The sequence below is a fragment of the Oryctolagus cuniculus genome, chromosome 9 (genome assembly GCF_964237555.1).
Source record: "Oryctolagus cuniculus chromosome 9, mOryCun1.1, whole genome shotgun sequence".
Taxonomy (NCBI): domain Eukaryota; kingdom Metazoa; phylum Chordata; class Mammalia; order Lagomorpha; family Leporidae; genus Oryctolagus; species Oryctolagus cuniculus.
In genome coordinates this window covers 91,575,246-91,600,492 of record NC_091440.1, presented here as the reverse complement: position 1 = coordinate 91,600,492, position 25,247 = coordinate 91,575,246, and the positions used below count along the sequence as shown (strand labels likewise).

General features: G+C 40.7%; 1 protein-coding gene across 7 annotated transcripts in view; it reads right to left on the bottom strand.

Annotated features, from left to right (window-relative positions):
• The window catches only part of IFT88 (intraflagellar transport 88), a 125,209-nt gene that overhangs the window by 64,382 nt on the left and 35,580 nt on the right, over positions 1-25,247 (bottom strand). For all 7 annotated transcript variants that reach the window (XM_070049126.1, XM_017343475.3, XM_008259933.4 and 4 more), the window contains 2 exons: positions 24,453-24,523; positions 14,571-14,657 (listed from right to left, as the gene is read on the bottom strand). In XM_070049126.1, the coding sequence (XP_069905227.1) occupies positions 14,571-14,657; positions 24,453-24,523 (158 nt within the window). The remainder of the gene's footprint in view (positions 1-14,570; positions 14,658-24,452; positions 24,524-25,247) is intronic.

The following is a 25,247-nucleotide window of genomic DNA, read 5'->3' as shown; positions in this document are numbered from 1 at the left end:
TTTCTTAAAGTCTATTTTGTCTGGTATTAGGATGGCTACACCATCTCTTTTTTGGTTTCTGTTAGCATGGAATATCTTTTTCCAACTTTTCACTTTCAGTCTGCATGTATCTTTGTTGGTGAGATGTGTTTCTTTGGAGGCAGCAAGTAGATGGGTTTTGTTTTTTAATCCATTCAGCCAGTCTGTGTTTTTTAACTGGAGAGTTGAGGCCATTTACATTCAAGGTGACTACTGATAAGTAATGATTTGGTCCTGCTGTTTTTCCACAAATATTCCTATTACTTACTTTGGATTTCCTTTGTACTTTTACTGGGAGATTTTCTGCCTTCACATTCTTTCATAGTGATGACCATGTTTCTGTCTATGTGTAGCATATCCTTAAGCATCTTTTGTAAGGCTGGGTGCAAGGTGACAAATTCTTTCATTTCTGTTTGTTATGGAAGAACTTTATTTTGCCTTCATTCATAAATGAGAACTTTGCAGGGTACAGTATTCTAGGTTGACAGTTTTTTTCTCTTATTACTTGGAATATATCTCACCATTCTCTCCTAGCCTGTAGTGTTTCTAATGAAAAGTCAGCTGTGAGTTTAGTTGGGGATCTTCTGAAAGTAATCTGGCGTTTCTCTTGGGCACTTTTTAGAATTTTTTCTTTATATTTTACTGTGGAGAGTTTGACTACAATGTGTTATGGTGAAGATTTTTTTCTGGTCATGTCTATTAGGAGTTCTGTGTGCTTCCTATACTTGGATATCCCTTTCTCCAAATTAGGGAAGTTTTCGGTAATTATTTCATTAAAAAGGCCTTCTAGTTCATTCTCTCTTTCCACGCCTTCACAAACTCCTAGGACCTATATGTTGGGTTGTTTGATAGTATCCCGTAGATCTCCAACACTGTTTTATAATTTTCTAAATTTTTTTTTGGTCTGATTGTAAAATTTCCAGAAATTTGTCTTCTAACTTGGATGTTCTTTCTTTTGCATCACCGAGTCTGTTGTTAAGGCTTTCCACTGCATTTTTATTCTGTTGACTTCTTCATTTTCAATATTTCATTTTGATTTCTCTTTAAAATCTCCATTTCATGGGAAAAATTTTCTTTCATGCCATGTATGGATTTCTTTAGTTTGTGGATTTAGTTCTGATTATTTCTAAGTAATCCTACAATAAATTTTTTGAATTTTGTTTCTGGCATTTCTTCAATCTCTTCATTTTCACATTCTAGTATTTAAGTACTGTTGTATTCCTTTGGGGGCATCATGTTGTCTTTCTTACTCTTGTTTCTTGAATTGCTGCATTTATTTTTAGGCATTTGTGGAGACACTTGTTGGTTTTTTTCCCTGTGATGGCTTTTCTCTTTGGACTATGCCTCTGTGGCTTAGTGGACTGTCTGCTCTTTCAGTGAATACCCTGAGGCATGTGCTGGGTGTGGCCAGGGAGCTCTGTTCAGTACTCCAGGGTGAGGAAAGTGTCCCAGGTGACTCCCAAATTGGGTGTGGTAAATCTCCTCCCTCCCTCCCTCCCTCTCTCTCTCTCTCTCTCTCTCTCTCTTTAATGAAAGGGGAGGTTTGTTCAGCTCTGTTGGTATAGTCTCATGCTCACCTCCTCTTCAAGGAGACCAATGCCTGGGCTACAGCCCCAGTGGGTGAAATATTCATCTGTGCTGCCACAAGAACCACACAAAGTATCTGTGCAGTCCTCAGTATGAGCACAGATCCCGCAGCAGTGACCTTCACCAGGGAATCAGGGAGCCCCAAGCATGTGGAGCCACCCACAGTGACTGCCCAAAGACTCAGCCACATCTTGTGCCCTCCTATACAGCTACAGTGTTTTCACAGTCCCAGCACACGAGGCTCCCACAGTCATGAACACCCAGCCCCCTGTCAATGCTCCCAGCCAAACTCAGGTGTCTCCTATCAGCTGGTTGCTGGGTGCAGGGTCATGAGCTGGCGCAGCTGTTACTTATATTCAAAATGGTGTCCACCTGCTCTTGGCTAGTTACAGGACACCGGTGTTGGGTGACCAGAGAGAGAAACATGCCCACTTTTTTTTTCTCTCTAGGTTGGCAGCCAGAGGACTCCAAGCCAAACTCACACCAGGCTCTTCCTGCAGCTTTATCATCAGTGGCTTGGGCTGATGCAGTTTTGTCTTACCTCACTCTTGAAAGCTGGTGCTGAAGCTCTCAGCTGCTGGGGTCCTGAGCTGTACGTGTCCACACCATCCACATAGATCCACAGTGTCCCTCTAATTTGTGTGGAGTTCCCTCTGCTGTTTTCTCCCTAACTCTTCCCTGAGACTGCACTCTTGCCACACTCTTTAACTATCTTCCCTTAGACTAGAGCAGTGAGCTCTCTCCCTATTCTGCCATCTTAGTGCCTCTCCTGAGATCTCTTTTATGAGAGCACTAATCCCATTCATGAGGGTGCCACCCTCTAACCTAATCATCTCCCAGAAGCCCTACCTTCTAATACCTTGGGGGGTTAGGATTTCAACATCTAAATATTGAGGAGACACAAACATTCAAAACATAGCACTATCAAGAGTTATAAACTACAGAAATTTAGACAACGCAGTTTTAGTACAAGAATAGATAAATGGACCAAAATAATTCAATAAAGTTCCCATACACAGACCTATACATAATCATTTAATATGTGTCAAAGGTGATATTATAGTACAGTGGGCAAGGTATCATCTTTTCAGCAGTGATGTTGGATTGATTGGGTTTTTGACCTTACTCCACACTATATACACAAAAACAAAATTCCATATGGATTGCATGAGTATACTGAAATGAACAGTAAAACTTCTAGAAGAAAACATAGGAAAATATTTTCATGAAGGTGAAATATATAAAAGTTTCCTTAAAAGGACACAAAAAAGAAATACAAAGCAAAAGTCTTCAATGGACTCTTCACAAAAAATATTGAATTTGTGTGACAAATCAACAAGAAACCATGAGATGCCACCAGAATGGTTGGTTGGCTAATATTTAAAAATACAAAGCACACCTAGTATTTGTAATCAATTAGAATTTTCATATCCTGCTGGTGGGGGTATAAATAATAAGTACAACGGCTATGGAAAACTGTCCAGCAGTATCTATTTTTTATTTTTGACAGGCAGAGTTAGACAGTGAGAGAGAGAGACAGAGAGAGAAAGGTCTTCCTTTTCCATTGGTTCACCCCCCAAATGGCCACTACTGCCAGTGTGCTGCGCAGATCCGAAGCCAGGAGCCAGGTGTTTCCTCCTGGTCTCCCATGCAGGTGCAGGGCCCAAGCACTTGGGCCATCCTCCACTGCCTTCCCAGGCCACAGCAGAGAGCTGGCCTGGAAGAGGAGCAACCGGGACAGAATCCGGCGCCCCAACCGGGACTAGAACCCAGGATGCTGGCGCTGCAGGCGGAGGATTAGCCTAGTGAGCCGCGGCGCAGCCAGCAGTATTTATTAAAGCTGAACATATGCAGACCTTAGGATCAAGCCTTTCCATTCAAAGGTATACGCCCAAGAGTGGACATCACCAACCAAGAGACATGCCTAACTACACAATAATATTGATTGGGAGCATTTGTAATAGGTTTCAACTGCAAACCACTACAAAGTACATTAATATTAAAATGGGTAAGTAAATTATGATATATTAACACCATGAATGACTGCATAACAATGAAACAAACAAATTGCAGCTGGGTGCAAGGACGTTGATAACTCTCACAAATATAAAGAAGTCACATACAAAAGAATATATACAGTATGATTACATCTATATGTTTTTAAAAACTAGCTGGAGATTAAAGTAGGAAGGAAAGCAAGGAAGTGATTACCACTGAAGTCAGGACAGATGTCAGTCTTCAGAGTGGGAGAGGGATTGGCCTAGATTCAAGACCTTCCAAGGAGCCAACAATGTCCTGTTCTTTAAATTTCTTTTTTTTAAAGATTTATTTTTATTTATTTGAAAGGAAGAATTAGAGATAGAGGAGGAGAGACAGAGAGGTCTTCCACTCGCTGGTTCATTCTCCAAATGGCAGCAACAGCCAGTGCTAGGCTGATCCAAAGTCAGGAGTCAGGAGCTTTTTCTGGGTCTCCCACAAGGGTGCAGGGACCCAAGCTACTTTCCCAGGTGCATTAGGAGGGAGCTGGATTGGAAGTGGAGCATCCAGGACTTGAACCGTCACTCATGTGGTATGCTACACCACAATGCCAGCCCCTAAATTTCATTTATTAAGCTATGTAATTGTTACATGGGTGTTAACTTTGTCATACATCATTGAGCTGAAGTTACTATTTTGTATAATTTTTTTGTATATGCTTTATACTTCACAAAAAGGTAAAACATCATATACAAAGGAAATAACAGAAATATAGCAAGAATGTCATAAGAATTTATAGTGAAAAATCACAATAATTCCAGGAATGACTTCGTCTTTTTGTTTTTCAATAAAACAGTTGATTTACAGAATATGAATTTCCAACATGGGAAAGCACAGAAAGAAACAATGATTTTTCTGTTTCATCTAAGGCCAATTAAGGGGTTGGCGCTGCAGTAAAGCCACCACCTGCAAAGCCAGTTGGTTCATTTCACTGCTGCTCTACTTCTCAAACAGCTCCCTGTTGATGGCTTGGGAAAAATAATGGAAATAGCCCAAGTGTTCAGGCCCCTGTAATCCATGTGGGAGACTCAGATGAAGCTCCTGGCTTCGGTATGGCCCACTGCTTGCCATTATGGCCACCTAGGGAGTGACCCAGTAGATGGAAGATTCGCTCTCTCTCCCTCCCTCCCTCTCCCTCTCTCTGTAACTCTGAAAGAATGAATGAACAAATAAATACCAATTGAATCTTTCCCTGTAACGAATACCAGTAGCCTTCAAGAACTATGGCTTATGTCACAATATGTCAGATATCTACCACAGAAGCCCATTTAAGACTTCAGAAATACTGATGCCTGAGTCCCCAAACCCAGAAATTCTGATATGCTTAGTCTAGAGTACAGCATTGGCATTTGGAGTTTTCTGAATCCCGTGATGATTTTAATATGCAGCCAAGAATGATATCATTTAGGTATATCAGAACCATTTGGAGGGCTGGACAGTAATGCACACATTTACTCCTGACCTCAGAACCCTGACTGGTTCTGTCATCAGTACTTCGAGGGAAATTTCAATGAATACAAAGCTTAAAATCATTGACTTTGGAAAGGATGTTTGGCTTCACTTCCCAGCTCTACTTTCCACTCAGCTTCTTGTTAATGTGAACAACAGGAGGCAGCAGGTGATGAATCGAATACTTGGGTTCCTGCCACCCTCATGGGAGACTGAGTTCCAGGCTCCTGACTTAGGTCTAGCTGGGCTTAGCTCTGGCTGTTTTGGGCATCTAGAGAATGAACTAGTGGATGAAGATCTCTCTCTATTTCTCTCTCTAATAAAAAAAATCACTGACCTTAACTCTGTCCTTAATTATAATAATACACATTTTTATAACTCAATTTTCTCAGCTACCAAAAGGCAATGATCATGTCTACCTCACTAGGATAAGGTGTGTAACAATGTTAATAAAGAATTCAAAATAGAGTTGTGTTCAATAAATTTGAACTAAAATATTTTTGCCATAATTTAAGACATGAACTTGATGTCAGACCTGAACTGTGTATATATATATATACTCACTGAAAAGTGGACTAGAGAGAAACATTATCTTTAATAAGATCCTATCTTTAATAAAAATATGTAAAATTTCTGTCTTTATAATGAACTTAGTAATGTCAATCCATTTCTGAAAGCTGGATACTGGCATATTTCAGATTTCAAACAGGCTGAAATACTCAACAACCAGAAAAACACTAGAAATAACTTTTTTAATAGCCCCATTACTACCATTAAAATTTTTATATGAAAACCAGCTTCAAAATGTTAGATGTAAATGAACAGAAGAGTTCTTTCAAGTTGAAAATTGTTTTCTCTTAATGAATAATTTTAAGAACATAAACACAGAACTGCCTGAAGGGCTAAATTAAACAGAAGATATATTGGTTTCTTTCTTACTGAAAATGTAATTTAAAATTGTCCTAACAGAAATCAGATAGCTAACTTTAAATAATTTTTTAAATTTGAAGTCAAAAATTATACAAACATTGCACAGATGTTATTTATAGCTTAAAAAGTCTGTTCCTAGGGCCAGCACTATTGATAGTAGGTTAAACCTTCTCCTGTAGCACCAGCATCCCATATGGGCACTGGCTGGCTCAAGGTTCAAGGTTCAAGCCCCAGCTGCTCCACTTCTGATCCAGTTCTCTGCTAATGGCATGGGAAAGCAATGAAAGATGGCCTGGGTGCTTGGGTCACTGCACCCACATGGGAGACCAGGAAGAAGCTCCTGGTTCTTGGCTACAGATTGGCCAACTCTGGCCATTGCAGCCATTTGGGGAGGGAACCAGTGGATGGAAAATCTCTATCTCTCTCTCCCTCCCTCTCTCTGTCTGTAACTCTGCCTCTCAAATAAATAACAAATCTTCAAAAAAAAAAAAAAAAAAGTGTGTTCCCGAATCTTACATTCATTGTAATATATGAAAAAAGTAGACTTGAAGAAAGGGTAAAACTTATAAACAATCATATTATGGAATGCTTTCCTACATATAAAATACATTTTAGCCTCAATGAGAAGCTCTTAGTTGCCTCTAAAGAGTATTGTCCTATAATTTAAAATATATATCTGTAGCTATATCTCTGTGTACATATTTATAGGCAGAGTTGTATATGTTTAAATATACATTTCTTTTTTCTTTTTCTTTTTTTTTTTTTTTTTTTTTGACAGGCAGAGTGGATAGTGAGAAGAGAGACAGAGAGAAAGATCTTCCTTTTGCCATTGGTTCACCCTCCAATGGCCACCACGGCTGGTGTGCTGTGGCCGGTGCACCGCGCTGATCCGAAGGCAGGAGCCAGGTGCTTCTCCTGGTCTCACATGGGGTGCAGGGCCCAAGCACTTGGGCCATCCTCCACTGCCTTCCTGGGCCACAGCAGAGAGCTGCCCTGGAAGAGGGGCAACTGGGACAGAATCCGGCGCCCCAACCGGGACTAGAACCCGGTGTGCTGGCGCCGCTAGGTGGAGGATTAGCCTATTGAGCCGCGGCGCTGGCTAAATATACATTTCTTACAGTGTATGCATACATAAAACAGACAGACATGGAGCAGATATTTGGCCTAGTGGTTCAGACACCTACATTCCACATCAAAGTGCCTGAGTCTGATTCCCAGCTCTGGCTCCAAACTCCAGCTTCCTGCCAATGCAGACCCTGGGAGGCAGCAGTGGTGGCTCAAGCAGCTGAGTTACTGACACCCTAGTGGAAGACTTAGGTTGATTTCCCAGCTCTGGACTCCATTCCTAGGCCAGCCCTGGATGTTACAGGAATTTGGGGAAAGAACCAGCAGATGGGAGCCCTCTCTTTTCTGTTTCTCTGCCTCTCAAAATAATTAACAATATTATTAAAAATAGATATATGTACATATATACAATTATATTTATATATACATAAATATATATAAGAACGTTTCATGAGTATACACATGTCCTTTTTCAAAATTACAGAAATTAAATTTGCACTGGATTATCACATTACCTGAGACCTGGCAAATCTTTCAAAAAACTGACAAGTCCTATCTAAAGAAATGGGTACCTACCTAGTTAACAGTAAGGAAATAAGACATTATATTCTAGATCACAAATGAGATTTTGAAAATCCCTATGAATTTTAACAACTACTGTAAGAAACATATTAAGGTCACCATGCTTTTTGGCTAAACCAATAAACATTTTACTGGGTAACATTAATAAATGCTGAGCCACAATAAAATACTGTATGAGCATAAATCTGAACCTCCAACAGCAATGGATTGGTTACATCTTCCACACTACACCAGCATATATAGCAACATTTTTTCAAAATTTATCTTTTAAATACCTGTCAATATGTTCATTTTTCTATTTAATGTATCTATCATATTTCTTAAGCAAGTCTATCACTTTTTAAAGTGAGGTTACCTTTTCACAAAAATATGTAATATACTTTGGCTTGAAGCAGGGTCCTTAGGTTAAAAAAAAACTAATGTCCTTCCTAAATACAGTTGAATGATAAAGTGATACATGAATAGAATCACCTAGTCTGGCCTGTCTAGTATCACAAATGCAATGAGTTTGGTAAGTCATAACTTTTTAAAAAAGATTTATTTATTTATTTGAAAGAGTTATACAGAGAGAGAAGGAAAGGCACAGAGAGAGAGGTCCTCCATCCGCTAGTTAACTCCCTAAACAGCCACAATGGCCGGAACTGCACCAATCCAAAGCCAGGAGCCAGGAGCCTCTTCCAGGTCTCCCACTCAGGTGCAGGGACACAAGGACCTGGGCCATCTCCAATGCTTCCCAGGCCACAGCAGAGAGCTGGATGGGAAATGGAGCAGCCAGGACTCAAACTGGCATCAGGGGCAGCTGCCCCATCCGCTATGCCACAGCACTGGCCCCAAGTCATGACTTTTAATTAATGAAAAGTTTCAGCTGAACCAGTTGGCATTTTGATAAATGTTCATGATTTCACTTACAAACTAACTGCTACATTGTAAAGACAACTGTAATAATATTTTTAAAAAGGTAAAAATATTTTTTAAAAAGATTTTATTTATTTATTTGACAGGCAGAATTACAGACAGTGAGAGAGAGAGAGCCAGAGAGAAAGGTCTTCCTTCTGTTGGTTCACCTCCCAAATGGCTGCTATGGCTGGCGCGCTGCACTGATCTGAAGCCAGGAGCCAGGTGGGAGAGAGAGACCTCCTGGTCTCCCACGCGGGTGCTGACGCCCAAGCACTTGGGCCCCACTGCCTTCCCGGGCCACAGCAGAGAGCTGGACTGGAAGAGGAGCAACCGGGACAGAATCCGGCGCCCACGTGGGATGCCGGCACCACAGCAGAGGATTAACCAAGTGAACCATGGCGCCGGCCCCAGGGACAAACATTTTAAAATTAAATATGTATGCTTCAGTAAATTAAGAGAATTCAGGTTAGCAATGGGGATACATTCTGAGAAATGCATCACTGAGATAATTTCATCCTATGCAAACATCATAGTGTGTACTAACACAATTCTAGATGGTGCTGAAAATTTGCTCTTGAAAGTAATTTTCCCACCGGCGCCGTGGCTCACTTGGCTAATCATCCCATATGGGCGCCAGTTCTAGTCCTGGTTGCTCCTCTTCCAGTCCAGCTCTCTGCTGTGGCCTGGGAGGGCAGTGGAAGATGGCCCAGGTGCTTGGGCCCTGCACCTCGGAGGGAGACCAGGAGGAAGCACCTGGCTCCTGGCTTCAGATCAGTACAGCGCTGACTGTAGCGGCCATTTGGGGAGTGAACCAACGGAAGGAAGACCTTTCTCTCTGTCTCTCTCTCTCTCATTGTCTAACTCTATCTGTCAAATAAAAAAAAAATTAAAAAGTAATTTCCCCCCACAATCAACTTAGAGTTTCCAAAAATGTTCCAGCTGCCTTCATATCTGCACTCACAGACTCAACACTCACTTTCACATTAAGTAATGAATGATTGCAGAATCATTCAAACCACCCAGAGTTAGCAGTAAGTGCAACACTATAGTTGGGTCTGATCTTTTCTTTCAACATTACAAACAAACTTTTTGCTCTGGCCATTATCATCATGGTGCAGACAGATACGCTTCTACATGTGGTACTCAATTCGAAGTTTCTCTGTATTTGAACCAGGGTCTTCTCCAACTTTTATTAGTTTGGTTGCCCTCAATGGAGTAGACCCTTAACAGTTTCAGGTACTTTGGTCTTGTTCTTCAAGATCCCATGGTGGAATGGGACTGCCCGGCTGCTGAGCACTAACCACCACTGATTTCCCACCTTGGTAGTTCTTAATTACTTTTAATTTTATTTCCAGGTCAATCATGCAATATGGCCTCCTATGGTCAACATTAGCAGTGGATTAGGGACCAAGATGAACAAAACCACAACAGACTAAATCAAGGCAAATGAGGCAATAATGACATCATGAGATGCAATAAGCACAAAATACATGAAGTGCTTCCTCCCACCACTGTATATCTCATCCAGCATTGAATGAAATGTTATGTGGCACATGACTGCAATGTTTACTATTTAGCACACTTAAAGATGTAACTAAAAGAGCACTTCATGTACTGTGAGTGGTTGTCCCCCAAATCAAGGAGATCTTAAATTACACTCAAGGTTTGGTGTCCACAGAAAAGGATCTAATGATTCTGTTGCACAATGACTGCTTAAAACATACAATGAGTCCTGTGTATGGGTACAAAAACATATTGTAAGAGACTTGTTTATAAACTAGGTGGGCAATCAGGTAGAAAATGAGTCAGTCTAGAGAAGACAGATTATACCTGGAATGGGTAAAGAAACTGGAACTGCTTCTCTGAAAAGAGAAAAGACTTAGAAGAGAACCCTCACATCACTATGAATAGTAACTGGCAAGACTTTGACTCAAAACATTACTAGATGGCTGGTGCTGTGGTATAGCAGGTAAAGCTGCCGCCTGCAGTGCCAGCATCCCATATGGGTGCCAGTTTGAGTCCCAGCTTCTCCATTTCCCATCCAGCTCTCTGCTGTGGCCTGGGAAGCAGTGGAGATGGCCCAACTCCTTGGGCCCTCGCACCCACATGGGAGACCCAGAAGAAGCTCCTGGGTCCTGGCTTTGGATCGGCAGCTCCGGTTGCTGCGGCCATCCTGGGGAGTGAAACAGCGGAAGGAAGACCTCTCTCTCCCTCTGCCTTTCTGTAACTCTGCCTTTTAAAAAAATAAATAAATCTTAAAAAAAAATTACTATAGGTAAGCATCTATCCATCTCTCCTCCCCAGGCTCCCACTTAAAAAGATAGGTAAAGGAGTGAAATTTTACAACATCAAAGATCATGGCAGGATAGAAAAAAAAAAAGCAAAACCAATTTCTGGAAGCACAGAAGAGGCCACAAGAGTGCAGACTTATCAAGCAGAGGAGCAGTGGCTACCCTGAGAATGCCGCAACAGAGGCCGTGCAGCCTGGTGAGGCCACGGACTCAGAGACGGCAACAGAAGGCCCAAGGCGGAAAGCGGCTGACGTCAGGTGGCTGCAGGCCTGATGTGGAGTCACTGACTGCTGTCTTGAATACAGAAAAGCCTGCAGATTTCTCCTCATACTTAGCAATGAATGACAAAGGAACAACCAGGAAAAAAGGAACTGTTCTTGGAAACATGAAAAAAATTTAAATAAAATAATTAAATGGAAGGGTTGGATGACAAAGTCAAGGTCTCCCAGAATGCAAAACAGAGATGGAAAATACTACACTAGAGAATGCAAGTGACAACAAAGTCCACAATTCAATCAACAGAAATTTGGAACTGGATGAGAAGAGAGAAAATTATCAAAGAAATGATACAATAATACTTCCCCAAGTTGAAAATTGAGGGGCCCACTAGTGTTTAGAAGGAATATAGGAAAAAACACAGTCTTAAACACATTATTATGAAATTCCAGAGTAACAAAACCAGAGAGAGAATGTATAAAAATCTTCAGAAAGCAATGCAAGTCATCTATAAATTATAACATTAGACTTCCAGTCAGCATATGCTCTTAAAGTTCTCAAAGAAAATACATTACAACCTAGCATTTTTTACGTTTTCCATCAATGAAGAATGAAGACAAAATTAGACATTTACAGATCTATGTGTGACAGACATTAGGGTGTTAATTCAGGATGAAACTGGGGGTGTGGGGTGAAACTAGAGCTATTTCTTCTTAAACAAGAAAGAAGATCCAAAGGAGAGAAACAAAGACATTTAGCACCAGGCCAACTCAATAAGCAACTTGGAGAAACTAGAGCACAGAGAAATCCTGGGAAGAAGTCTTTTTTCCTTCCTTCCTTCCTTCCTTCCTTCCTTCCTTCCTCCCTCCCTCCTTTTTTTTTTCTTTTAATAAGATTTATTTATTTGAAGGGCAGAGTTACAGAGAGAGGAGAGACAGAGAGAGAGAGAGACTTTCCACCTGCTGCTGGTTCACTCCCCAAATAGTCACAATGGCCAAGACTGGGTCAGGCTGAAGCCAACAGCCAGGAGATTCTTCTAGGTCTCCCATATGGGTGCAGGGGCCCAGGGACTTGGGCCATCTTCCACTGCTTTCCCAGACACATTAACAGGGAGCTGCAGTGGAAGTGGGGCAGCCAGGACTTGACCCAGTGCCCACAGAGATGTTGGCACTGCAGGCTGCGGTTAAACCTGCTATGCCACAACACCAGCCACCATGGAAGGAGAATTCTTAAGAAAAATACCAGACTCCAATCAAGGCAAAGAATGCAAGAAGGACAGGCAACTGGAAACACCAGTAAAAACAAAACACCGAAAGGCAGAAACTGAAACCTCCAGTCCAAATTAAAACAGGAAGATATCAGATTCCATGGTACAGATTAGAGCCCAAGGGATATAATAACAAAATGGACAAGAACTGAAAGATAACAAGGATATAATAAAGGAAACATGTGACTTCCTTGTTTATTTTTAGTTTTTAAAAGATTTATTTATTTGAATGGCAAAGTGACAGAGAGAGAATCTTCCATCCTCTGGTTTACACCCCAAATAGCCACAGTGGCCAGAATTAAGACAGGCTGAAGCCAGGAACCAGGAACTCCATCCTGGTCTCCCACATGATGGCAGGGGCCTAGGTACTTGGGCCATTCCCTGCTGCTTTCTCAGGCACATCAGTGGGGAGCTGGATCAGAAGCGGAGCAGCTGGGACCCAAACCTGCACTCTACTATGGGACGCTGGCATTGCAGGCAGCAGCTCAGTTCACTAGGCCACAGGCCAACTTCCACATTACTTCTATAAAATACGATTTAAATATAACTAGAAAATTAGCAATGTAACTCTCACAATTAATTTTCTTACTGTGTACATGTATCTTGGACTTTAAAATTCTGGTAAGGTACCATATAGAAGAGATCACAGACTCACTCTATGCTCAACAGACCAAAGGAGAGTTTTGTGAGGGGCAGATTTGGATTCAATACAAGGAAAGACTTTTTAACCTGTAAAGATGTTTAAAAATGAAATAAACAAATAGAAGAATCCAAGAAGAAATTAAATGATCACCAGGATGTTATAAAAGAGATTCTGAAGTGAAGTAGAAGTATGGAATAAATTTAACCACTTGCTCATTCAACAAATGACCTAAGATTTTCCAATTCTAAAACTCTTTTTACTCTTTTTAGGAAATACAAATTGAGCATTCCTATTATAGAAATCCAAAATTTGAAGCTGTTTGTGCATTATGTTAATGCTCCAAAGTTTCTGGATATTGCAGCATTTTGAATTCAAATTAGGGAAGCTCAACCAGTAAAGCCTATGCAAATATTACAAATTCTGAAAAACTCCAAAATCTAAGATACTTCCTGGTTTCAGATAAGGGATATGAATATTCAACCTGTATTTTACATTAGGACTGAACCACCTTTTGGGATGTGAGAGCTATTACTCAAGATGGAAAAATTAGTACTACTAGCAAACTTAAGATAGAAAAAGGAAAAAATGAGAAAAGATTATTAAAATAAAGAGGACATAAGTTGAAATTCATACCATGAAAAGAATTATTTTCTACATAACAAATGGTGGCACACCTGCCCTAAAAATTTAGTTTTATGAAACAACATGAACCATAATAAAAACATTCTGGAGTGGGCATCTGGCACAGCAGATAAGTTGCCACTTGGGATACCCACACCCCATAATTGAGTGCCTGATTTGTGTCCCAGCTTCTCCACTTCTGATTAGCTTCCTGCTAATATGTACACTGGAAGGCAGCAGGTAATGGTTCACGCATTTGAGCCCCTACAACCCCCATGGAAGACCCATACTGAAAGCCAGGCTCCTGGCTTCAGCTGGCCCAGCACTGGCTGTTGTATGCATTTTGGGAATGAACTAGCAGATGGAAAATCTCTTTCTGTCTCTGTCCCTCTGCCTTTCAAAAAAGGTAAATAAATAAAAATTTAAGAAAAGGAAAATATCTTAATAGAACTTTCACAACAGCCTATATTAATCGTAAATATAGGGGGCCGGTGCTGTGGCGCAGGGGGTTAAAGCCCTGGCCTGAAGCGTCGGCATCCCATATGGGTACCAGTTCTAGTCCCGGCTGCTCCTCTTCCGATCTAGCTCTCTGCTATGGCCTGGGATAGCAGTAGAGGATGGCCCAAGTCCTTGGGCCCCTGCACCCATGTAGGAGACCTGGAGGAAGCTCCTGGCTCCTGGCTTTGGATTGGCACAGCTCTGGCCCTCGCGGCCATCTGGAGAGTGAACCAGAGGATGAAAGACCTCTCTCTCACTCTGCCTCTCCTTCTCCTCTCTGTGTAAATCTTTCAAGTAAATAAACAAATCTTTAAAAATAATCCTAAATATATCTGTTTAATAAATACAAATCAACATTCATAATCATTTATTCATTCCCTAACAAGATTAATTTTTAAATCAATAAAAATATAAATTATTGACAGGAAACACAATATCCATGCAGTTTTAGTGAATTTCTCTCTCTTACCAATCATAACCTACAGCAAAAGATGTTTCAATTACAGGAGCAATGAGTTTCGCAGCTGTCATGATGTATTTTTCTGCCATGGCTTTCCTATATAAAACAAACAAATAATTTATTTATATATATATAAATAGTTTAGAGTCCTTTCATAAAATTTAACTAAATATTAGCAATCAAACCTAACATTTCACAGTTGCTTATGAAACAATGGACAGCTACACCAGAGAACTTTATACAGTTAAAAACCACGATGAGGAAACATGACTAGTGAGCCATCACTGCCTTCTGGATCAACACTCATTTATTTTCTTTTTTTCCTCTATGATACTTCAGACAAACTAACAAAAGAGATACTTGAGAGACACAAGGCACTGCAGGAATCACATAAAGTATGCTTCTACACATAAAAGTAACATATACATAAAGGAGTAGAAATGGACATTAAAAAATATTGTGTGGTAAATGGTAAAACTATTACTTCATGCTGCTTTTATATTTATACTATTGGAACATACTCATATTTAAAATTTACACTGCCACCATTATTGGAAACTGTTTTACAAAATAGGTATACCAATTTATAGTGATGGGTTAAGCTCTCTTAGTCTTTTTTCTTGGATTTATATACAAAGCAGTTTTTTTTCAAAGTCATTGCATCTTTTTTTTTAAATCCCCTCCAAAGAAATCTTTTATTTAAGAAATACGGACTTCATGCATTTCATAAGTACAACTTTAGGAATATAGTGATTCTTCCCACCATACCCACCCTCTTACCCATCTCCCATCCCTCTACCTCCTCCCTCTCCTATTCTCAGTCCTATTCTCCACTAGGATCCATTTTCAATTAACTTTATGCACAGAAGACCAACTCTATACTAAGTAAAGAGTTCAGCAATTTGAACGGAAAAAAAAAAAACTCAAAAAAACAAAACAAAAACTGTTCCTCAACAGTTGAAACAAGGGTTGTTCAAAGTCATTGCATCTTGAAGTTAATTTCATTTTTTTTAAAGAAACTTAATTAACTTTAAAGAAGCACCCAAGAATGATACATCTTTTATGAGCACTTATACATAATTATAATACAACTCTCTGAGGACAGTGGTCCTCCATGGTAAGTTAATGCACAGTGATTTTGTTGTTAATTTAACAATTAACACTCTTACGTATGACATCAGTGATCACCCGAGGCTCTTAACATGAGCTGCCTAGGGCTGTGGAAGGAAGCCTTTTGAATCCACAAACTCCATCAGTATTTAGATAAATAAACAAAGTATTTAGATTCCATAAACAAAGTGGAAGTTCTCTCCTCCCTTCAGAGAAAAATACTTCCTTCTTTGATGACTACTTTTTTCCACTGGGGTTTCACCTACAAAGGTCCTTCATGTAGGACATTTTTTGCCAGTGTCTAAGTTTTCCATGCCTGAATGCTCTCATGGGCTTTTCAGCCAGACCAGAATGCCTTAAGGGCTGATTATGAGGTCAGAGTGCTATTTAAAGTGATTGTCATTCTATGAGTCTGCTGTACACAGCAGTTTTTAAAATGGACTGAAATTGTATATCCTATTTTATAACTTCTTCTCTATACTCAATATGTTGTTTTAATATGGAAATGGTATCTTTTCAAGTCTCTGGAACTTCATTCTGTAATAACTATTCTTTCTTTTAATCAAACTTTCCTAAATTCATATACATTTGTAAAAAAAAAAATACTAAGAGATTCTAGGTACCTTTACCCAGGCTTCACCACTTTACCTAACTATAGTAAAATATCACAATCAGGATACTGGCACTGAACAAAATACAGAATATTTCCATTCCTTTACATTGCCCTCTTACTGTGATCTCTTTCTCAATTCCTGACAACCACTAATCTCACCCACATTTCCATAATTTCGTCATTTTAAGAATGTCATGTAAATGGAATTACAGAATATACCATCTACCATCTACCTATACCTATCCTTACCTTTTCTGGCTGAATAATATTCCATTGTATGAACAGGCCACACTTTATATATGATATTTGCACTGTTTCTACTTTTGGGATGTTATTAACAGTGTTGCTATGAATGTTAATGTAGAAGTTTTCCTGTGGATACATTTTGTCTGGAGTATACCTAGTAGTGAAATTACTGGGTCATATTGGTAAGTCTATATTTAAGCTTTTGAAGCAATTCCAGACTATCTTTTGAAGTTACTGTATGTTTTTTTTTATTCCCAAATAAGGGTTTGAATTTCTTCACGTTCTTAGCAACACATGCTGTTATCTGTCTTCAGTATAACCACAGTAGTGGGTGTGAAGTGGTATCTCACTGCAGGTTGAGCTGCATCAGCTACTGAAGTTGAGCATCTTCTCCTGTGCTTGTCATACATTTGCATATCTATTTTGAAGAATTGTTTGTTCAGATTCTTGGCACACTTTCACTGGATACTGGTGTTTCTAATAAGTTGTAAGAATTATTTTTCAAAGTCTAGAAATAAGCCCCTTCTTAGATAAATAGTTTGCAAATATTTTCTCCCATTCAGTGGGCTGTCTTTTCACTCTCTTGATAGTGTCCTTTGAAGAGCCTAAGTTTTTAATTTTTTTTTTTTTTTTTTTTTTTTGACAGGCAGAGTGGACAGTGAGAGAGAGAGACAGAGAGAGAAAGGTCTTCCTTTGCCGCTGGTTCACCCTCCAATGGCCGCCGCTGCAGCCGGCGCACCGCGCTGATCCTGGCAGGAGCCAGGAGCCAGGTGCTTTTCCTGGTCTCCCATGGGGTGCAGGGCCCAAGCACCTGGGCCATCCTCCACTGCACTCCCTGGCCATAGCAGAGAGCTGGCCTGGAAGAGGGGCAACCGGGACAGAATCCGGCGCCCCAACCGGGACTAGAACCCGGTGTGCCGGCGCCGCAAGGTGGAGGATTAGCCTATTGAGCCACGGCGCCGGCTATAAGTTTTTAATTTTGATGATGCACAATTTACCTACTTTTTTCTTTCATCATTTATGCTATTTGTGTCACATCTAAGAAACCAATACCTATCAGACAAAGGTGTTCCTTCCCCTGGTTCACGCCCCAAATGCCTGCAATAGGCAAGGCAAGGCAATGCTGAAGCCAGTAGCCTGGAACTCAATTTGTCTCCCATATAGATGTCAGGGACACAAGAACTTAAGCTATCGCTTATGCTTCCCAGGGTGTACATTAGCAGGAAGCCTGAACTGGAAGCATAGTCAGGACTCCAATCCAAGCATGCCAATGTGGAGGCAGGCATCCCAAGCAGTTACTTAGCCACTGTGCAAAACACCCCAGCATTTTGGATTTTATCAAAAAAAATCTTTTGCGCTACTGTTGACTTCGTCATTAAAAAAAAACAAAAACAAAAACTGATGTTCTGTACTAGTTAAGCATCCCTAATCAGAAAAATAAAAGTCCAAAATGCTCCAATCCTCATCTTTCTCAGTATCATATCAAAAAATCTTCAATTTTGAATGTTTTTAAAAACATGTTAGGATATAAGCACCTCTTGCCTTCCCCCAGCTTTTTGTTTTTCTTATTTATTTATTTTTTTGACAGGCAGAGTGGACAGCGAGAGAGAGAGACAGAGAGAAAGGTCTTCCTTTACTGTTGGTTCACCCTCCAATGGCTGCTGTGGCCGGCGCGCCGCGCCAATCCAAAGCCAGGAGCCAGGTGCTTCCTCCTGGTCTCCCATGCGGGTGTAGGGCCCAAGCACTTGGGCCATCCTCCACTGCACTCCCGGGCCACAGCAGAGAGCTGGACTGGAAGAGGGGCAACCAGGACAGAATCTGGCGCCCTGACCGGGACTAGAAGCTGGTGTGCCTGTGCCGCAGGCGGAGGATTAGCCTATTGAGCCGTGGCGCTGGCCTTTGTTTTTCTTTTTAAGATGTATTTATTTTGTTGAAAATCTGAGTTAGAGAGACAGATCTTCCATCTGCTGGTTCACTCCCTAAGTGACTGTAATGGCCAGTGCCGAGCCAACCTGAAGCCAGGAGCCAGGAGCTTCAACCGGGTCTCCCAAATGTGTGGCAGGGGCCCAAGCACTTGGGCCATCTTCTGCTGCTCTCTCTGGCTGTAAGCAGGGAGCTAGACTGGAAGTGGAGCAGTCAGGACTCAGAGTTGTGATGCCGTCATCCCAGGCGGCAGCTTTACCTGCTATACCACAAAGCCAGACCTGGATTTTGGGTTTTTAGATAAAGGATATTTAACTGATAAAGCCTATGCAAATATTCCAAAATTTTAAAAGCTCTGAAATTGGAATTATTTCTGGTCTTAAGCATTTCAGATAGAGGATGCTCAACCTGTATTATATTAACTGATAATCAGATGATAAACAAAACTCACATCCTTGGGGAAAAAATCCCACTTGATCATGATATGTAATTCTTTTTATGTTGTTACTATTTCAGTTTGCTAGCATTTTTTGAAGGTTTTTGCATCTATATTCATGAGATATTAGTGTATGGTTTTCTTTCTTTCTTTTGTAGTGTCTTTGATTTCAGTGTCAGCGTAATGCTAACTTCAGAAAATGAGCTATTCTTTTGGAAGACATTGTGTCTTTAAGTTTTCTGAGATTTCCCAGGAAAATCATCTGGGCCTAGAGATTTCTTTTTCTGGACTTTTTAAAAGCTAAACTCGGCCGGCACTGCGGCTCACTAGGCTAATCCTCCGCCTAGCGGCGCCGGCACACCGGGTTCTAGTCCCGGTTGCCCCTCTTCCAGGCCAGCCCTCTGCTGTGGCCAGGGAGTGCAGTGGAGGATGGCCCAGGTGCTTGGGCCCTGCACCCCATGGGAGACCAGGAAAAGCACCTGGCTCCTGGTTCCTGCCATCGGATCAGCGCGGTGCGCCGGCCACATCACGCTGGCCGCGGCAGCCATTGGAGGGTGAACCAACGGCAAAGGAAGACCTTTCTCTCTGTCTCTCTCTCTCTCACTGTCCACTCTGCCTGTCAAAAAAAAAAATAAAAAATTAAAAAAAAAAAAAAGCTAAACTCAATTTCCTAAATATTCATGGGCCAAATCAAGTGATTTATTTCCTATTAGATGAGGTATGGTAGTTTGTGTTTTTCAAGAAAGTGGTTTATTTAACCAAAGCTGTCAAACTTGTATGAAGAATTGTTTGTAACAGTCTTTATTATTAGTTTTTTTATCTACAGGATCTGTAGTGATGGCCTGTTTTGTTCTTGTTATTGATAGTTTGTCTTCTCCCTTTCTTTGTTAGCCTTGCTTAGAAGTCTGTCAATTTTGTTGAATTTTTCAAAGAACCAGTTCTGTGTTTCACACACATTGTCTTTTTTCCCTTTAAGTATCAACGATTTATATACTTTGTATTGTTTCTTTCCCTCTGCTTCCTCCAGGTTGACTCTGCTATATTTCTTCTAGGTTCTTGAGCTGGGTGTTTATTAACTTAAGAGTTCTCCATTGTCAATCCAATTGCTTTCCCCTGGCCCCTTTCAAGCATCCAACACCTTTTTTGGGAGGTAGAGGTCCTTAATTTTAGTAATACAGCTTGGCATGGGTCTCCTTGGGTCTATCCTATTCGGGAGGTCACACAATTTTACTTTTTAAGATTTATTTACTTATTTGAAAGGCAGAGTTACAGAAAGGCAGAAAGAGAGAGAGAGAGAGAGAGAGAGAGAGAGGTCTTCCAACCGCTGGTTCACTCCCTAGATGGCTGCAATGGCTGGAGCTGCACTGATCCAAAGTCAGGAGCTAGGAGCTTCTTCCTGGTCTCCCACACAGGTACAGGGCCCAAGGACTTGGTCCATCTTCTACTGCTTTCCCAGGCATAGAAGAGAGCTGGATCAGAAGTAGAGCAGCTGGGACTTGAACCAACGCCCATATGGGATACCGGTACTGCAGGCAGCAGCTTTACTCACTACATCACAGCACCGGCCCCACAACTTCTTAAACTAGGTTTAAAAGTAGGTTTACTTTTCTTGCCAAATTTGGGTTTTTAATCATTTCTCTGTTTCCATCATCTCTCTCTCCTTCTTCCTGATGAAAGAAATGTTATACTTTTGATAAAGTCCCACAGGTCCTTGGGGGCTTTTTCATTTTTTTAGCTTTTCTCTTTTCTGTTCAGATTGGGTAATTTCTATTTTCCAGCTTCCATTTCACCGAGTGTTTCTTCTGTGCTCCATTCTACCTCTGAGCCCATCTACTGTGCTTTTTATTTTCCTGGGTTTTTCAGTTCTAAAATTTCCACTTGATTCTTTGCATCTTCTATTTCTTTGCTAGGATCTTCTATTTCTTTTCTGAGGTTTTTCATGTTTTAAGCATGTCTGTAACTGCTTACTGAAGACTTTTTGAAGACTTCTTGAAAAAGTCTTTTTATCATGGTTGCTTTAAAAATCTGTCAGACACAACATGGGCAGTTGGCACAATGGTTAAGATGCCACTTGGTATGGCCACAGTTCATACTGCAGTGCTGAGGTTCAAGTTCCAGCTCCGCTTCTTGGGTTCCTGACACCAATGGGAGACCTAGATTGAGTTTTGGTCTTTTAGCTTTAGCCAGGCCCAGCCCCAGCTGCTGCAGGCATTTGGGAAGTGAACTAGCAGATAGAAGATCCCTCTCACATGCTCTGTTTCTTTTTGCCTTCTGAATAAAATTAATAAACAAAATCTATCAGATGATTCTATTATCTTTATTATCCTGATGCTGGCATGTGTTGTGTTTTTTCACTCAGTTTGAGATTTTAGTACATCAAATGATTCTTGATGGAAACTTGGACATTATGAAATTGGATTTTTTTAAAATGTATACTAAGCTGATCTTCTGTATATTAAGATAATCGAAAATGAATCTTGATGTGAATGGAAGGGGAGAGGGAGTGGGAAAGGGGAGGGTAGTGGGTGGGAGGGACGGTATGGGGGGGAAGCCATTGTAATCCATAAATCGTACTTTGGAAATTTATATTCATTAAATAAAAGTTAAAAAAATTTATTTTATTTGAAACACGGAGTCACAGAGAGAGAGGTAGAAACAGAGAGAAAGAGAGGTCTTCCATCCACTGGTTCACTCCCCAAATGGCTGCAATGGCTGGAGCTGAGCTGATCTGAAGACAGGAGCCAGGAGTTTCTTCTGGGTCTCCCAAGCAGGTACAGGGGCCCAAGCACTTGGGCTAGCTTCCACTGCTTTCCCAGGCACATCAGCAGGGAGTTGGATCAGAAGTGGAGCAGCCAGAACTTGAATCAGAGCCCATATGGGATGCTGGCATTGCAGATGTTGGGTTAACCCAGTATAAATATATATACCACAGTGCTGGCCCTGGATCTTTTTAAATGCACATGTTGATGTTTTCTGATTTCTTCTCAGTTACAATTTATAGCATATGAGGGGAACTTGGTACCATGCTGTTCCTCAGCTCTTGAGGTTCATTGCAGACATCCATCCTTCCTATATATATATATTTAAAGATTTATTTAATTTATTTGAGACAGAGTTACAGAGAGGTAGAGACAGAGAGAGAGGTCTTCCATCCACTGGTTCACTCCCCAGATGGCTGCAACAGCCAGAGCCACGCCGATCCAAAGCCAGGAGCCAGAAGCCAGGAGCTTCTTCCAGGTCTCCCACGTGGGAGCTGGGGCCCAGGGACTTGGGCCCTCCTCTGCTGCTTTCCAAGGCCATAGCAGAGAGCTGGATTGGAAGAGGAGCAGCTGGGACTAGAACCGGTGCCCGTATGGGGTGCCGGCACTTCAGGCCAGGGCTTTAACCTGCTGCATCACAGCAACGGCCTAACCTTTATATGTTTTATGTATAATCTTGGATTTTAATGAATGGGTAGGAAAAAGTTTATCTACTTCAGCTTCCAAGAACTGTAAATCTGTTTTATTTTTAATAAAATTAATTTGGGAATCTACGCTAATTCTTAAAGATTACAAGATCTTGCTATAGTTTGGATGTGGTTTGTCTCCTGAGGGTTCATGTATCAGAAGCTGCATCTCCAATGTGGCAATGTTGAGAGGTGGTGGACCTTTAGGATTTCGGCCTAAAAGGAGGTGGTCAGGTCACCTGGGGGCTCTGACCTCAGAAGGAATTAATGGCTAGTTTTCACAAAAGGACTGCTATTAGAGGAGTGAGCCTCACAGATCCCCACACTCCAGATTCCTGTCTCAGCATGTGATCCTCCCTCTCACTTGTGCTCCCACCACGACTCACATCTACCATGATGCACAGGTGGGAGAGAGGAGGGTCTCTGCTCGATACAGCACCACGTTGTTTGCGCTGGACTTCCAGCCTCCACAACTGTGAGCTATATAAATCTCTTTTCTGCATTCAGTATCCAACCCCAGGTATTCTGTTAGAGCAACAGAAAACTAATAGTCCTCCACGCATACAATGGAATATCATTTAGACTTCAAAAAGGAAAGAAATGCTAACATATGCTACAATATGGATGAATGATGAGTCACAAAAAGAAAAATACTATATGAGTAGATTTATATGGGGAACCTAGAGTAGTCAAAATCACAGAGACAGAAAGCAGAATGGTGGCTGTAGAGGCTGGGAGTAGGAGTGGTTACTGTTCGATGGGTACAGTGTTTCAGTTTTGCAAGAGGAACAGAGTTCTGGAGACTGGTTACAGAACAATGTGAATGTACTTAATACTGCTGAACTGTGTACTTCAGATAGGCGGTTCAGATTAATAGATGGTAAATTCTGTGAATGCATTTTACCACAAATTTAAAAATACTGATTAAGGGTTCCCCGTATGTCTATTACATAAAAACCTTCAAACCATACTTGGCAGGGGCTAGGTACCTTTGATATTATGAGAGAATAAGAAATACATTTGGTCTTCAACCTAGTCTCTGGCACAGATCTCCTCAAATATTTGGTTATACAAGTGATAAACTCCAAGTGATAGAAGTGTCTTTTATAATTCATAACAAGCCCCTTTTGATGATAGGTGCATCTGTGCTAATGAGGCAGCCCTAGAAAACCTCCAGATAGGGGTGATTACCAGAGGAACCAACCATTTCAGCCCTACTCTCCAATCTCCAAGGAGAGACAAGGGCTGAAGGCCAATAGCCAGTGACATAATCAGTTATGCCACCTATGTAAACTCTACAAAAATGCTAAGAATGTGGAATGGTGAGTTTCCAGGCTGATGAACACACAGGTACTAGGAGGGTGGCACATCCAGAGATATAATGGAAATTCCACACATCTTACCCTAGGCATCCCTGCCATAAGGTTGTTTCTGAGTTGTATCCTTTATAATAAAATTAATAAATATAAGTAAAGTATTTTTTGAGTCAGTGTACTGTTCTGGAAGGAGTGCAAGGAACCCCCAATTTATAGCAGGTCAATCAGATGTACAGTTATAATTTTGTGGGACTGATTAACCCCATAAGGAGTCCTTAACCTACTGGGTCTGTACTAACACAAGGCAGTAAGCATCAAAATTGAATTGGATTGCTGGAAAGTCAATTGGTGTTTGAGAAGTGGAATAACTGTTTTTTTGGTGTGTAAAAAAACCCCACACATTTGGTGTCAGAATTCAGCTGTAGTATCATAAAAAAGACAGGAAGAATCTAAATACATAGAATTTTGTTTCTCAGAGTTAATATTTAATTAGGAGGTAGGACAAAAATACAGACATAATTTTAGAAAATAAAGGTAAGACAAAGTTACAAATTACAACAAATGCAGAGGGAAAGAGAGTTACAGAAAAATAGTAGGAGTAACTGAGTAAGAATAATTGGGATAAGCAAGAAGACAGATTACTCTGAAGGAGAAATCTATTAACTATAGAAATAGTGATAGCACCATTCAAGAAATACAACAAATATAACAAGTTATAAGAAACAATCAGAATGTACAATCAACTCTTTTATAAAAATTAAAACTACTTTAAATGTTAATTATCAAGTACCCCAAACAGTACCTTTCACGTTCCATTTGCCTGAGATGATCATTTTTTATAGCTTCAATCACTAAATTAGTATGAGGATCATCCTGAGAAAATAAAATTGAAAAAGAGAATAATTCAGAAATAAACACCAAGAATTTGGATTTCTAATTAACCTCCCTGCTAACCAAATGCACAAAATGAAAAGCAAATTAAAAACTCCTTCTTCTTAGTTAAATAGAACTTTTTCTCTCTTGTTTTCAATTACCTGTCACCATCTCCATTGAAATAAAGACTCTGAGTATACTGATAAAAGGGTCAGAAAATAAAGAATAGAACCAAAGAACAGGACAAGTACGCAGACGTTGTTAGTATAAACATGTGATATTATAAATTTTAAACTCAAGTAGAAATGCTTTAATGACTAGCAAGTGCTTAGTATAATTCATATCTCTACTCCTCACTAAAAATACCCATGGGGGCCAGGACTGTGCCACAGGGGGCTGAGCTGCCGCTTGGGGCACTTACATCCCACATCATAGGGTCAGCTGCAGTCCTTCTGATCCCATTTCTTTTCTTTCTTATTTTTCTTTCTTTTTTTTTTTTTTTTTTTTTTTTTGGATCCAGGTTCCTATTAATGCAGCATGGAAGGCAGTGGGAGATGGTCCACGTGTTTGGACCCCTACCATCCATGTGGGAGAACTGGATGGAGTTCCTGGCCCCAGGCTTTGGTCTGGCTTGGCTTTGGCCATTGTGGCCATTTGGGAATGAACCAGTAGACAGGAGAACTCTCTCATTCTCTCTGTCTCTCGCTCTTTCTCTGACACTCTT